Below are 16,613 nucleotides of genomic sequence, written 5' to 3'. Positions count from 1 at the left end.
CCACATGACTAATGACAAAGCGTGAGTGTGTGGGACAGGTAGGTGTAGGGGGAGCAAAAAGGAAGGACAGTGGAAACTGCGGGAGCTTCTTCACCTACCTTACAACTTTGCTGACCACTAGCTATGCTCTAGGTGCATTCAGCCTAATTAATGCCTTTTCTCTTCAGCTGCCACATTCCCCACAAACAACACTGCAAGGCTATCTTTACAGTAAAACCTATAGGGCCTCCCTACACGAATGTACCCACCAAGTTTGGGACATACATGGAGTTTTGGTCAATTACTCTGACACTGGGATTCATTCTCTTAAAAAACAATTTTGCTGCCCAATTTTTCATCCTACAGTATTACAGAGAAGAAAACTAACTGGATTCCTCTCCCCGGTCCTTAAATTAAACTCAGTGATCAATGAGCTATCATTTTATCAGTCCTCCTTGGATAAGGTTCATGCCGTAATATTAACTTAGAAAAAATAAGACATTGCATTTCCCTCACCTATAAAAGTTATGTGATTTTTTTTGTTCATGTTCAATTTGCATCAGTCCATTAGGTCACAAGTGTGCCAATTCCAATAAAACCACAGAGTGTCATTATTACAGGAACACTTCACTCTGAAGGAAGATGTCCCGCCTCAGAGAATCCCGGAGGACTAAGCTTTATTGTGTTATTTAGATGGACATTTCCTTACATTTATATAAATATCCACTTTTCCATTTAAACATACGACCTGCACCATCTTTGGGGATAAGAAGTTCCTTGCATTTAATACCTTTATGACACGTAGTATTTTGTCATAAAATAACCTATTTCCCAAATGGAGTTCTTCAAAGAACACAACATTCAACTGAATGTGAGGTGGAGATGGGCTGAGGTGCTCTAGGGACACTGACAGCTCTGCTCCTGCCACCTCAGCCCTTTGGCCCTCCTGGCAGTGGGGGTGGGGTGGGCCCCTGGGCTGGCCTGTTCTCTGGACTGAACCCTTGACCCAGAGAGAAACCCGACTGTTATTCTCATCTCTCACAGCCCTCCAAGCTCCTCTGGCCTCAGCCTCAGGACCTTAACTTCCACCTAGGGGTCTCCAATCCTGTTCCCCAACCTCAATTTTCAACATAAACTCTGCGTAGTTCATCTCACTCCACAGCCAGCCTTTGGCTCAGAAGCCCGACCCTGGTCCCATTGACTGGTGGAGGATCAAGGTCCTCATAAGGCTGCTCCCTTGACGAGGTTATGAATGGGGCAGTGTCACTTAGAAGGGGATGAGGCACCATTAGTGACGTATTTCTCCCAGGGGCTTCAAGAACAGTCCCTGTTCTAATCAGTCCTTGGGAACACACACACACTGTGTTCTCTCTCGCTAAGCCCTTTGGGGTTTTATAGATTCCTACTTTCTCCACCGAGCATTCACCCTTCTCCACTGGGGTTCCGATACAGCTGTCTTCACTCACCAGCTTCCCCACCATTCGGACTGCAGGCACACCTCGGATATACTGCGAAATCAGTTCCAGATGACCGCAATAGGCGAGTCCTGCAATCAAGTGAGTCATCTTTTTACTTGTGGAGAGTCTTGCCTGCAATTTGTAAAAAGCACATCTGTGAAGTGCAATAAAACGAGGTGTTCCGGAATTCGTTTTACAATATCAGAGTCAAAAGTTGCCACAGCCTCCTCATGTTGGGGGGAAGCTAAGTTCTGTTGGACTTGGCCACTTCACTGCTGGAGGTGGCTCTGATGCCTCAGAGACCCACAGAGGTGGCTGGAAGGACGCAGGCAGCCCTGCTAAGGCTGCAAAGCTCACAGCCATTTCAGGTCATTTTAGGACTCCACACCTGCTCTCAGGTGTATCCCTTCTACAAGAGCCCTGCAGGTAGCTGTCCAGCCTCTGCTCCAATGTCTCCAGGGACGAGGACCTCATTCTAACTTTAAATGACTTTATAAGACTGCTCTTCAGATGCAGCTTAAACGTCACGTCCCGTCAGCACCCACGCGATGATTGAGTTTACGCCCAGAGCCAGTCGGAGGTCTACGCAGGGAAGCGAGTGAGTGTAGTCAGAGGCTGAGCTCCGGTGTCGGGGTCACTGAGAGTTAACAATGACACCCCTTGGTTAAAAAAAGAAAATGGAGACAGCGCCTCCTCCCTGAGGATGGCAATGGGGTATTTGCAGTGCATGGAAACTCCTGGTACAGTCATGTTCGTGGTCCCCTTCCTTTCTTCTGCTCAGCAACCCTTAACTACTGGGCAGTACCTGTGCTGTCTCCTCCAAACCATCGCTCATCCACGCAAACACCCACAACCTCTTTAACTGTGCCTCTTAGGGTATATTTTCAAGGCCTTTTACCACCTAGAATTCATTTCTGCTTATCAACGTGACTTATTCTATTTCTAGTGTTTTGTATCATCCATATTCATTGAGGGACAAACCATGCTAAAGCGTCCTCCATGTGAGCCCGGAGGGGGAGGCACCGAGGAGACCCCTCCCAAGGCCTCCTCTTATGAGGACAGTGCCAACCGCACCCCATCGGTCGTCTGGGGGACCTGCTCAGCCGACCAGCCTGACCACGCGTCAGGGGGATGGTACCTGGCCCCGTCCAGCTGGCACGTGGAGGGCGCTCTTGAAGCCTGTCCCCTTCCGCTGCCTGTCCTAAGGGCAAAGGAACAGCCAGGACACATCTGGGGAGAGCTGGGTGTGGTTAACTTACCAGCCTGTCGGGCAGCTCAGCTGCTGTAACAGACCACCACACACTGTGGGGCTGAAACAAGCACTCATTTCTCAGTCTGGAGGCGGGGAAGTCCAAGACCAAGGCGCCGGCAGATTCAGTGTCTGGTGACAACCCGCTTCCTGGTTCAAAAATAACCGTCTTCTCCCTGTGTCCTCACCTGGTAGAAGGGGCAAGGGAGCTCTCTGGGGTCGCTTTATCAGGGCACTAATCCCAGTGATCAGAGATCTGCCCTCATGACCTAATCACCCAAAGACCCCCCTCCCCGCCAACATACACATTTTTCAGGACACAAACGAGCAATCCACAGCACAGCTCCTCTGCTTGGCAACCCTACTTGCGAAGAAGGCAGTCTGAAGGTAACTGCTTCCCTTCCTTTTCCTAATTCCTAATTTTCCTAATTTCCTAATTCCTACTCCTGAGGAACCATCTCCCCCCTATAAAACTCGCTGGGTGCAGGGATACGGCTGAGGCTCTGCTGTCCCTCAGCCCTGCCCATGTCCCCAAGAACAAGACGCTTTCCTGGGATGACTCATGTCAGCTATGAGGGCCGTGTCCAAGTTCACAGCCCTCTTGACTTGGTACCGTGTCACCCCCAGACACGGCTCTGAGAGCTTCTCTGAGTCTGAGAATGGGGCCCCCCAATGCGGGAGTTGTTGGTCCCTCTCACACTCAACACACCTTCTGACCTGGCCGACCAGTACTGTCTCCTCTAGTGCTCTCCTCCAGGGGGACAGGGAACGTGCCCCTGCTGGCTCACAGGCCCCTGCCATCGCACACTGGGAGGCCCCCTCACCCCGTTCAGCCTCACACCCTCCTGCCTCTAACGGGCTGCCGCTTCCTGTAAGTAACACAACACCCAAGTCAAAGCAGCTTAAAAACAACATGGGTTTATTACTTCACTTTAACAAGACGTCTTGAAGTCGGAGGCTCCAGTTCGGTTCAGCACCGCATTGTCAAAGACCCGGTCTTCCCTCTTTCTGCTCCACCAGCGTCAGTACCTCGGACTTCATCTTCACTTTCCCTGGTGGTTGGAAAGTAGCTGCTAAAACGTCAGGTGTTACTGCCCTAAGCAGCCTGTCCGGACACAGGAAGGATGCTCACTCCTCAGCCTTCTTCTATCAGCAACAAAACCTTTCCCGAAGCTCCCAGCAGACGTGCTCAACCTCACTGGCAGGAACTGGATCACATGCATACCACCCACCCTGATGCCTGATGGGAGCAGACAACTGCTGGGCCCCTCGCTTCTGAACACCTCAGTGCCTGGCACCTAAAAAACTGGGGCTACTGTTGTTGAGAAAAGGGGCGATGACAGCTGGGTAGGAACAAGCAGTGTCCGCACTCCTCCTTTGGGGGCCTGCTAGTGCCCCCTGCTCTGGGAAAGGGGGCCTGGGTCAGAAGCCTGCAGACTCTGCCGCCCAGGCCACGTGAGGAAGGCTCCTGTGGCCAGTGAGTCTGACTAATGAAGGGCTGGGCACACTGTGGCCTCAGCAGGCGACAAGACACACCACACAGCCAGGGCCAGTGCTTCCTGAGTGTTTGCTGAGACTCATGCAGACTCGCGCAGTACACTGTGCAGCAACTCAGAGGTCTTTCCTGAAATGCACTCAGCCGGGCGAGGCTAGGGAGCTCGGGCTGCAGCGCAAGCTTAGAAGACGCCTGCACTTGAGCCTGTTAATTTCTTCACCGCCGGGCTTTCATACCGCCAGCCAGAGAGAAACTACACTGGCAGAGGGGTAGTGCCCGGCTGTGTGGTTTGTCAGGAAGCTGGCATTTTTTTAATTGTTTTATCGTGGGGTACAACGCCCCCTAGCAATGGTGAGCACAGTTCATGTGGAAGACAGCCTCATTTCTTAAATCTTCTAAACTTGGTTTCACATGCACATGGTGGAGGTAAGCACTGCAAGGAGTCTGAATGCCAGAACTGGCAGAGGATCTGAGGGCGCCCACCGGGGTCGCGATCCTGGGACCATGCTTCTGGAGAAGACACATTCAGATGGGCACAGGGCTCCTTTTAGGCTACGTCACCCTAATGTTTTCTACTCTTGTTTGATTGTTTTTAACTCTAAATTTTACCAGGTTAGCACTCATCCCTGATTCCAATCTGCACAGACATTGTTGAATCCTGTTTTTGACTTCGAACATAGTAGCTGTCATTCCCTACCTGTGTCCTGTGCAAATTTCATCAATGTCCTTAACCTAGTAACTGGTGAAAATTCAAACCACCCATTCAGAGAAGCCAAACTCACTTCTACAGGGAAATTCTTACCAAAAGGTACACTTCTTATCTGAAGGTACAATTTTAAAAAGCAATTAAAGATCTTGCAGTTTCCGTGAATCACAACACTTCTGTGAAACGGTCTGTTTTACTCTGAAGTTGTAGGATTAAGCATCGTCTAATTCTTGGGAAGCTAAGGAGAAACCCCCAAAGTGGCAAGTTATATTAGTACTCTGCATATAACCTCATGCCTCTACAAATCCACCAGGAATGCGTGCGCCTCTGGCCAAACACTTCCTGGCAAGGAGCTACAATGGGCCCCTCTCCACGCACGCCCAGCCATTACAGGCTGGCCAGAGCAGACGGTGAGGGGCACACACCCAAGCTGCACACCCTGGCAGAGAATTCCTGCTTCATTAGTAAATCTGGGCCTCTTGGGAATGGGGCAAGTGGTAGCAGCCAGAAACCCTGACAAATGTCCACAACACCCCGTCCCCAAACAGTTGTTCTCTACACTATCACACCATTATTTCTTATAGACAACTTCACACACACTAACATTCACTCACCTATTTCGTGTCCCCCTTCTAGAATATAAGTCCCATAAGATTAGGGACCTTACATGTCTATTCACCATTGAATCGGAAAAGCTCATTACACAGTAGACATTCAGTAAGTATTTGCTGAATGAATGAATGAGTTCCCGGTTACTTCTCATTTAAATAAAAATTATCAAATTGATCATATTTATATCAGTTTAGTAAAAGACGCAAACCATCTCACTTTATCAGATCTCTGCAGCAGTTTGTTATTTAGGTTACAAGGCTGGGAGTTCAATTCTTTTCTGTGATAAGTAGGGATATTTGAGTCACCATTCAATATTAATTTTTCAGATATATGAAACCTGTCTACTCACATTCAAAGATTTTTCCTTAACTTGTCTTTATCTAAATCGGTCAAGTCTCTTCTCATAAATGAGAAATATTAAATAAATGGCTGCTTTCATAAAGTAAAGTGACTAGTAGAAACAATCTGCAACTTCTGCGAATCGGGTTTCCATTAGCACCTACAATAACAAATACTATTTACAGACCAAAGACTATATGCCATGAGTTTTATAAATCAGTGCCCAGTCCCCAGTGCAGTGTATCATTATCCCCATGACAGAGAAATTGAGGAAACCGAGGCTCCGAGAAGGTAAGCCCCCGTCCAAAGCCTCCTGTTCGGTCCAGGAGGGATCCGAACCCAGGTCTGGCCTACACCAAAGCTCACAATCATTTATTTTACTATTAAATCATCGCCAACCACTCCACTGCCATGTATTTTCTCTGAATACCCTATTTCGTCAAATCTGAGAGCCCATCAATGGTAGCTGATGATGGAGCTGCCCATTACAGCTATAAAGCACCATCAACTGAAAGGTACATCACAATTCCAGAACTGTTAAAATGTGTATGTACACGTACACACACACACACACACACACACACACACACACACACACACACAAAAATCTTAGATTCGATAAAATACAGTAATCTATTAGTCTTGGAACTAATTATTCCTAGCAAATGTTATGAAATATAAATGCCTCTCTAAATCCTTTAGAAAATTAATTTTCTCATGAAGTTCAGAGAAGAAAGAGCTAAATCTTACATATGAATGAAGTTATAAGAACCTACAAACATTTACCGATATATACCCTCTTTTAAATTGTTTCTTCTCATCTGCGGCATTCAGTTATATCCTTGGTAATGGGAAGTGCTGTTGGTCTCTTGCCTGTCCATCAACATGACCACTGCTTAGTCATATTTTCATACATCCAAGTGCATGAAAAGCTGTAAGCACGTTTTTTTAGAATATACCAAGAAAGGAGACTTTAAAGCTACCTGCGGTTCTTAACTTCTGTGTGTTTCCTCCAAAAGTTAGGGAAAGTAATAGCAATTTCTCATTCCACACCAAACAAAAATATACCCTTTGCTAAACACATAACTGTAAGTCTGTAAAATTAAAGACCGCCAATACTTCAGAAAAACACTCAGTAAATTTTATGTTTGAACAACCGACAAAAATGCATCGTCGACCTTCAGGACCTCTTTTCCCTTCCTCTGATCGATCCTCATGTCATACGCCCACACGGTGTCTATCCCCTCTCCGGTGACCTGGTCCGGGGTCCAGTGCGGGAAAGGGAACCGGCAAGCGATGACTCTAGCATCACCCTCAAGTTCAAGCTCAAGTTTCTTCTCCAATTGCGGCATCTGTGGAGAATGACAGCCATGTTGTCAGCGACCGGTGGGTCAGAGGAAATGATTCCCAATGTCCTTCTGTATTTGAGTTCCTGGAAATACTTGCGCAAAAATTACTAATTGTAAAAAAGATCACGTCGGGGCATGAGTACATTATCAAACAAGCCATTAAAACACAAGACTATTAACAACAGTTATAAGAACATTTTTTGGTATCAATCATGAAATATGCCATTTTTTGCAGCTGTATATCACATATTTCTGGTTTTCTAACTAAAATTATGATGTGGCAATAACTAAAATGAGAAACAGATTTAAATTATTTAACTACCTAAGTATTTCAATCTACTCTGTCTCAACTATTTAACACATTTCCACATTTTTAACATCTCTGAAATCTCACAATTGACATCATCTTAGAATTATAATTGGCAATATTTTTTTCTTTCTCAACAGCAAAGGTACATGTTAAAATCAATAGCATCTAGTCAATGATGTGGAATAATTACACTGTGAAAAAATATACACATTCTACCAATTTGAAATATTTCAATATTCATACTTTTTAAAAAATATATCTATAACTTACGGATAACTTATAGTCAACTTAACTTATAAAAAGTAAAATCCTCTTACTATCACTTTTGTGTCATTTTACCAATCTACCGGTGAAGAAAGCATTTTATTGTTTGCTAAAAGTATTGACATTATATGATCAAATTAACAATCATTTAAAAATTTCTCTTCATGTCCTAAAACTATATTACCACTTTCACCTTTGAGAATACTTTTTCTGCTTTCTTCTTTTATTTTGAAACAATTTCAAATTTACAGAAAAGTTGCAAGAATAGAACAAACAACTCCCATAAACCTTTACCCAAGATCACCAACTTTTAAGTTTGTCATATTTGCTTTTTTCAATTTGCCCTCTTCGCCTCTCTATGAATATTTACTTTCTAATTTGAGAACAGGTTCAATACATGTTCCTTTATTCCTTAATAAGTCAGTGTTTTCCAAGAAAATATATTTTCTAAGAAATAGCCCCAGCAGTTATCACATTCAGGAAATTTAACGTTATATTCCATTAAAATGATTCTAGTAGTAACATTCCAATTTTGTCAAATGTCCCAGTCACGGCTTTTCTAACATTTTACCCCGGTCCAGGATCCCATATTATATTTAGCTGTAATGTTTCCTTACTGTCCTTTAATCTGGAGTTCTTCCATCTTTGTCTCTCATGACAATAACATCCTTTAAGGATACGGGACAACTATTTTTCCGAATGGACCCCACCTGAGTTTCCTCTGATGTTTGCTCAAAATGACTCAGCATGTGGGTCTTTAGCAATGACCCCTAAGTGGGTCTGTGACCATCTCAGGGCCCCACAGTCAGGCGCCCATGGGGTGTTCCTGCTTTGAGGGTGATGGTCACTACTGGGTTAAGGTGGTATCTGGTGTCTCCACAATGTGGTCACTATTTTTCCTTTGTAATGGATCATTTGTGGGGAACTACCTTGAGAGGATGTACATATCCTGTTACTCATCAAACTGTCCTCCCACTAGATGCAGCATTCACTGATGATTCTGGCCTGAGTCAATTTTTACTATAATCATTGCAAAGTGTGGATTTGCTAATTCCATCACTTCTCTTAGATGGAATTCTACAATCTACTACAAGAAAGGGCTTTCCCTTCTCCCTACCTACCTGGCTAGCTAGCACTGTAAGGATGAACCCCTAGGGTCTGATTTCATTTCATCCGTGACAATACTCTGCCCTCTCGTTTATTCTAATGCTCAAATGGTTCCAGTTTGGATAGTGGGAGCCTCTTCAAGCGGCTTGCTCTGTCCTTTGGACGTGCCCTTGTCAAATACTGTGAGCACATCCTTATATTTGGCCCCAACAAAATGTTCAAGGCTTTTGTATCTTCCCTTCCTAAGCCCTGGGATCAACCATTTCTCAGACATTGCTGGCTCCTCTGGGTAGGAAATGACATTTAAAAACCAAGATCTGAGCAAAAGCTACTAACTTTAAAAGTACCAAAGCAAATCAAGACAAACAAAGCAACAGTACTTCTATGAAGATTTTATTCTTTTATAAAGTGGCTTGTAAAAACTCCTCTACATGACCTACGGATACAGTGAGCCAAAATTCTGATTCTTCAGTAGAATCAATACCAAGATAATAAAGAGTAAATTCCATTAAGTATGGAACATTTCTATTCTTTTAACATCCAGGAAAAGATGACTTTAAAAAAGAAAATGTTTTGCTCCGTGGGGGGGAAGTTAAATAAGCAAAGAATGAGACAATATGTGTTTTTCCAAAATATCAAGGATTTCTTATGGTAATTGTGTTCATAAAAAGGATAATTGTAAACGTATCCACATTACCATTATTCTTTTCTCTTTTAGTTTCTTTTATTTCCAAATGACTGTCATGTGCTAAGTCAAGATAAACCTAAAAATGAAAAGGAACTATTTCAATCGTAAGAAATTAACTGACTAAATTACACATAAATATGCAACAACTCTGGGTCTTGATATCACACACAAAGGGAAGCAGTGATGTGTCATGTCTGTCTAATGGAATTCAAACTTATTCACACAATTATAGGCTTTAGAGTGACATGAACTCATCATATTCTAATTACATCTTCAAAACCTTACACGTAAGTTGAAACCAGCTCAAAGGCATGGAAGACAAATCAGCCATGGCCGTCGGCAGCTTTGAGCCACTTCGTCACTCCTTCGTCCCTGAAGCTCTGGCTTCACTTGGTTCCTAGGAACCCACCCTAGCTTTCCTCCTCCCCAGCTCCTCTTCTTGGGTCCTTTGCAGAGTACCCCTCACCTGTCAGAGACCAGGCCTCAGACCTTGGATGCCTTGCCCCCTCCCTGGGCACTGATGCCTAAAAACCTGACCTCCAGCCCACTCTCCCTCCTGAGCCCCAGACGCCCTCTATCCACCACTGTCAACTCGAGGTCCCCACATCCATCTCCAACACCACATGCCTCCCGAATTCCTGATCTTCCCCAGCCACTCCACCTGCACCGTTCCCAACTCACAGATGGCAACTCCAAACTTCCAGTTGCTCAGGCCAAACCTGGGAGTCACCCTTGACTCTTTTTTGCTCACCCCAGGACAGCCTGTGATCCTTTTCAGCCCCAGCGGGCTCCTCCAGTCCTCTGCTCAAAGCCACAATGGCTCCCGCCTTACAAGGGCCCAGTGTCCCTCAAGTCCCAGGGACGGCTTCTCACAGGAAAACATTTGACCATGAAGGGTCCACAGGTGTTCACTAAGCAGGCCCAGGGCTGGGGGACTGAAGTCAGAGAGATGGACACGGCCCCACACAGAGGGGCCCAGAGGACAGACAGGGAGCTGGGGAAGCAGGGGTCACTCTGTGCCAGGCCTCGGGGCCATGTGGAGGGTTTGGGCCTTATCCTTGCTCCTTTAAGCAGCAAGAAGTCACAGAGGGTTTTAACAGGGACACAAGTGATCTGTCTTCCATTGTGAAAAGATGCTCTTGGAGCTTGAGCAAGTCCTTTACGTGCGTATTTACGATCCTACTAATGGATGCACAGGTCCGAATGGGAGTCCTCCTTCCTAGTACGTGAGGTGCACTCCAGTGTTGAAACGTTTAGGGAACCTCTAACTTCGAGCTGTGACTGCAACGCGCTGTTAGGAGTAATCAGCCTGGTGTCGGAAGCAGGGTAAGTTTATAATACCAAGGTTTCTACCTGCAAAGTTCCCCGAGTGTCCTCCTGGCTCTCTTAGGGCCTATGTGTGCTTCCGCTGCCCTGGGAAATATTTCATGCCACGATGGCTTTGCTGAGCCCCCGACTTCAGGGAAGGGAATGCATTTTCACAGAAGACTGAATGATGGAGCCCGAGAGGTAAAAGGACTTGGCAGAGCTGATCTGGCCTCTGGCTCCCCAGCACGTGCTCTCACTCCTGCTCACGGCCTCCACATAGGCCAAGCTTGGTAAGAGTGGAAAGCAGGGGCCTCCACACCTGAAACTGGGCCCTCTGCACCTGTGATCAATCCACCTGCGTAGAAAACTGCATTCCCAGGAACATGTGTGCTTCCTGGATGTCAGCTGCTCCCCTTCTTCTTGGAAACAGTGGAATGCTACAAGTTCCTTATTTAAGATTTCTCTGTGTGCAGAAGAATGGACAATAACTGCACAAGTGTTGATCAAAAAAATTGGGCTCTTATTCCCCCTGAGTGAACAGCTCCAAAAACTGACAATCCTTCAAACACGATCAGCAGCACAAGGAGTCAAAACCCACGGGTTGTGCAGCGACAAGGACTACCAAAGGCCACTGCTGCCCCCCGCTGGGACGGAGCTGCTGTGGCTTCACGGCCCACATCTCAGGCCATCATCCGGCCTCTCTCTGCTGCCGGGAAGTCCCACTACATACCACCGTTCTAATTTCAGAAAGCGTGGATTTCAAATTAAAGTTATTTGCCCCCAATGCTAATTATTCTGAAGGAATGCCCAAATATTATAATCAGTATCAAATAACCATCAAATATCATAGCAATTATACAATCCCAAATAGTGGGGGTTTTTTTGATGGCCAAGGATCGTGCCTTTCTACCTCTTTTGATTTCTATAACAAAAGTGTAGACATTCAGGCTTCATCGTAATTTTATGCTTATGAACATATAGAATCCTGTCACTTTCAAGAATATATAACAAAAACACTTCTAAATTGATTTCAAAATAATGAAAGAAAATGGCATTGCACTGAAGGTTCCAATGGTAAGAAAAATATTTCAAGCACTAAAACATCTTATATAAAAATTAAGATATGAATAAGAAAACAAATTTCCCTGTATTTTAATTGAAAACCGTATCAGTTTTATAGTGGCATTTCAGCAAACATCCAGTTCTGCAAGATTACTATGGCTACAATTACAGACTTTGAAAAGCGGACAGGGATTTATTTCCATGGTCTGAAAACCAACAATTACAGTACTAGCATCCCATCCCGGCCATCTTTCCAAAGGCTAAATTAAGAGCCATTTTCAGTACGATGTGCAGTATTTTCACTTTTCAAAGTACATAATCAGAGTTCAGTACAAATCAGTTATCTGAGGTCAATTGAAACTAGTCAGTGCTCATCCACCCTGAAAATTATCTTACTGCAAAATCGGAGGGATGATCAATTCAAAGGGAACATTCCCACTAATGTTCCAGAGTGATTTGAGCTGGATGGAAGTGAGCGACCGTGAAAAGCTCCAACTACATGACACACTAGGAGCTCATAAAGCAGTTTTCAGAATGGAATTTTTAGGGCTTAGGTAGATCATTAAGACTTTTTATCTGAAGCAAAAGCTTAAAAATGACTGAATCTTTTACGATTAAATTTCTAAAGCCCTGAAGTGTTTTGTTTAAGCAATGAACTGAAATCCAGTGTTGCCTCAGAATCTCTGGGAGGCCGGCATTTTGCACATGGGTGAGCAGGCCATACAGAGGTGGTCTGTTAGAGCTGGAAGGGCCTCCACTGACCTAAAACCAGACAGGGGACAGGAGAGTGCATACTCACCATCTGAGGCACCCCAAAAATAACAACGTTTGAGTACTGCGAAAAAGTAACCTAAAGGAGAGGGAGGGAAACAATTCATGGATTAACTTTTAAAGCCAAACATCCAGCTTAACTTTTGTTTCAAAACGAGTAGCAATTTTGCATTTCACTAAACGGTAGGTTTTCACAGAGTGGCCTCCTTTAAGATTTCACAAAGAAAAAAACATCATGCGCACACTTTTGTTCATTTTAGTTCAATCCATCAGTTTTCCAAATGCTTCCCCGTAAATTACCTCATTTCATCCTCACAGCGACTCCACCCAGGGCCTGCCCCAGGGGTCATCTGACAGAAAGGCCAAGGAGTTGTCCAGTGACGAGCTGGTAGCCGGGTCAGTTGACCTTGGGCCATCAATGCCCCTGGTCCACACTTTCCTACTCTACTCCACACCAAAGTGGTTTTGCAAGAACTCAAGGGATCTCAAAACCATATGGTTTTTTAAGTTGAACCAGCCTTAAAATTCTAGTCCCCCTCTTCTTCTCTAAAATAAGTTTTAAAAAGCAGTAAAATGGTCTCTGGTTGAAAAACTGGGGGGGAAAGTGCTTTGCCAGTCAAAATTCTTATTGCCCAATAAAAGTCTTATTTACTCTACAGAGAGATCGTTTGTGTATGTATGGCATAAAAAAATGCAAGCAAAACTCGAATTTTTATAAGCTACTGATGACAACATTACAGTGGGAAATTCTTACTTAAGAGAAAGCTTTTTACGGAGCATTCCTAAAGCAAAATTACAGGGCTTTTTTTTTTTTTTTTATGAGTAGAAATAAACTTGCAAGTATTTTGTATTTTACAAAGACCAGGACGTGACAGTACGGTTGGTAGATTCTTTTTCTCTGCCCCTCTAAACACGCGCACGCACACACATATACACACACACAGAAGAAGCTACTGTGTACCAAGAATGACATTAACAATGCCTATATTACAATATATAAGATTCCCAAATGAGATTAAAAACAAATCTCATCATTTTGTAATAAATAGAAATGAGGACTTCTTTAAGTGAGCAAATAAATTCTTGGAACTCACATGACCGACCATGTCATACACCTTAAGCTTCTACTCTAGAGTCCAGTTGATTTGCAAATCTATCAACTTAAAAGATGTTCACATCTCATTATGTTTAAATATACACTTTTATTTTAATTACTTTTCTTTTTATACATTTTTCAGTCCTCACTCATACTAATTATGAATTACAAAGTTTTGGCTGGAGTTTTCTAGGACCACTCACTGACTTACATACCTTCCACAAATCTGAAATATAAAATTTGGCCAGGTCCTGCACCCCTTCTCGCCACGCGCGGTACCTAGAGTACCAGACCAGCCATGGGTTTAACTCATAACCAACAGCTGTGAATCCTTCCTTTGCAGCGGCTATCACCTGCGGAAAGAGGCCAGCATTTACTCAAGGTAAGAAAAACATCAACTTACATGGTCGAATGATATGAATATTTCCTATTTATGATCTATAATCATAAAACATCCCATCAAAAGGCAACTCCTTTGTTCAAGACACACTGGAAGATAAGTGTAGCTTGGTGGACAAGGTAATGCCGGTTAATGGACAAGGTAACTCAGTTTTCGTGTTTTTGTCAAAGATGTCACATCAAGCATCAGTACGGATAATTCAGTTTGATTTGGATGACTATGTAATTAATTCTGGACGGGCCAAGCCTTGGGTAGGTCTGACAAAAAGTTACAGAAAACCCACGGCATCTCTCCCTCAGGGACAGCACAGCAGCGGGCGACATGCATGAGCCTGGGAGGATGAAGTGTGAGCTAGTTTGTAACAGGCAATAAAAATAACCTGTCAGTTAGGCTTTCCGGGCGGGAATTCCCACCATTCTCGGGAATTTTTTTCGCTTTCCTGTCCCTGAATCCTGAGAAAAGTTGGTCAGGAGATCGGGAAAATCAGCTCCTTGAACCCAGGTGGTTGGTAGTATCGGCCGTCACTTTGTGGAAACGATTCATAGTGGAGAACAGAAAACAGTTTGTATTCTGGGATTCGGGAACGGGAAAGCGAAAACAATTCCTGAGAACGGGAATTTCCCATGCGGAAACCCTACTGTCAGCAAAGAACCTGCAATTAATTACGTATCTCCTTAGTATTTAAGATTGTTCACTCAAAATTGAAAGCAGGTAAAATGGAACAAGTCAGAATCAAGCCAACTGCCGAATGCCACCTGTCTCCTAAGGTGAGAGGGAGGGGGGGCTGGTCCCGGGGTCTCTCTGCTCCCTTGATCCTGCCACCACTCTTCCAGGGAGCACCCTGAAGGAGCTGTCCCACTATGGCAACTTGCCGAGTAACTATAGTGTTGCCTCTTAAGAAGGACCCGTTTTCTGAGAAACCACAAAGATACCACTCGGATAGGTAAAGCATTCAGACCTAGACTTTAAGACTTCCTCCTGATTCATATATTCAGCTCCTGATGTCTTAAAAATACAAGGCACTCGGTAACCTCTTCTGATTATTCCGGGTCACCATGATGAAAGTGCAGGGCCCATGTGTGCAGGCGCTGGTGGCCTGTGGCCTGCTGCTCTCCACACTAAATGTTTCTAGAACACCAGCCTTGCCTAGGCTATCCTCACTTTTCAGCTCATCACTAGATGGAGGCCTAAGGACAGTGTCACCTTCCCCGTGAAGGAACATGCTCTGGGACACCCATTTGCCAGTCAGTGGCCTTGCATCTTTACTTACAAGTGTCCAGTTGGGATCAGAGTCAATTGAGGTCACTAACAGTCTGACCTTTGGATAAGTGAACCAACTCTTCCTTATTTTAACTCTACATTACCCCATAGAAATTATCCACATGTAAGTATAGATAAATGTAAAAAGAGATGATTTAACAGGTTTATTCTAGATACGCCTCCTCTGCTGGCCCAAGTTTCTTAACGGGCAATGTCATAATTACCAATTAATTGTTTCTCTTTACCCAGCGTGTCTGCAGAACACTTTTTCCTTTAAGAGATAATTAATTAAATCTGAGAAAAATACATTCCAAATTCATGTTGGAGGATTTGATAGTTCAGCCAAACATACACAAAAGGAACCAACTGCTTTATTAACGTGAGATTTAGCGAGAAATCTTTGCATAAACCTCCTAAAAAATGTGAAACAGAATTTTAACAGTTCTGGCTCCAGACCTTAAAATGTCTTAGCACAACTCACAATCCGCCCGTCGCCACTACCAATGTCCACCAGCGGTCCTCTTCTGCTTCGCAACATTTTCACAACATTTTCGATCTGCTTTGTGGTTGCAGGTACAAAAGGCAAACAAATTTTTCGGAGGGCGGGTGTAATAAATGGTGTGGCCACGGCATACACGGCCACCAGTGTCCCCCCAACAAGCCCAGTAACTAAGAATCCCCAACTGCTCTTCTTCAAGCCATTGGCTTCAAGACTCGTAGGTAAAGCATGTCCTGACTGACTTTCTTCTTTACGTGTTCCCGGGTGTGTACCTAGATTGAGAGCAAGCAGAAAATATACACGTAACACCAAATCTGAAATCCAAAGTAGCATTTTCTTCTACAATTTCTTATTGACAAACAAATTCATGCTTTGTAAAGGATAATATAGCTGAATACAATTTGAATTACAAATGTAGGACTCCATAATGAGTCCTAAATTTCACAAACTAAATTAAAGTGTTTTAGAGAAAATTATTTGACACTAAATAGTATTGATCAAATAGTATTAGTTTTGGTGGAAAACTAAAATGTTTTCTTTCCAACATTCTTTTTTGTTGTCTCCAGAAGTCAACCTTAGAAAACAATGTATTCATACCTATTTGGTATTTTATGAATTCAATATCCACTAATACAAATATTAACCATTAACTCCATATTTTT

At 44.0% G+C, this 16,613-nt stretch overlaps 1 protein-coding gene across 8 annotated transcripts in view; it reads right to left on the bottom strand.

Annotated features, from left to right (window-relative positions):
- Window positions 1-3,587: 3,587 nt before the first annotated feature.
- ATPSCKMT (ATP synthase c subunit lysine N-methyltransferase) overlaps window positions 3,588-16,613 on the bottom strand; it is a 21,755-nt gene continuing 8,729 nt past the window's right edge. For 2 of the 8 annotated variants that reach the window (XM_081053114.1, XM_081053113.1), the window contains exons 2-5: window positions 15,934-16,223; window positions 14,008-14,145; window positions 12,725-12,775; window positions 5,687-7,189 (exon numbers count right to left, since the gene is read on the bottom strand). In XM_081053114.1, the coding sequence (XP_080909240.1) occupies window positions 6,980-7,189; window positions 12,725-12,775; window positions 14,008-14,145; window positions 15,934-15,990 (456 nt within the window). In that variant the 5' untranslated portion in view covers window positions 15,991-16,223 and the 3' untranslated portion in view covers window positions 5,687-6,979. Of the gene's footprint in view, window positions 3,738-5,673; window positions 7,190-9,372; window positions 9,632-12,724; window positions 12,776-14,007; window positions 14,146-15,933; window positions 16,423-16,613 lie in introns of those variants that run through there. The other 6 variants (XM_081053108.1, XM_081053112.1, XM_081053111.1 and 3 more) reach the window with 6 other exon arrangements.

The sequence above is a fragment of the Rhinolophus hipposideros genome (genome assembly GCF_964194185.1).
Source record: "Rhinolophus hipposideros genome assembly, chromosome: 7".
NCBI classification, from domain to species: domain Eukaryota; kingdom Metazoa; phylum Chordata; class Mammalia; order Chiroptera; family Rhinolophidae; genus Rhinolophus; species Rhinolophus hipposideros.
Note: the sequence above shows the minus strand (reverse complement) of the source record. Positions and strands in the feature narration are given on the sequence as shown.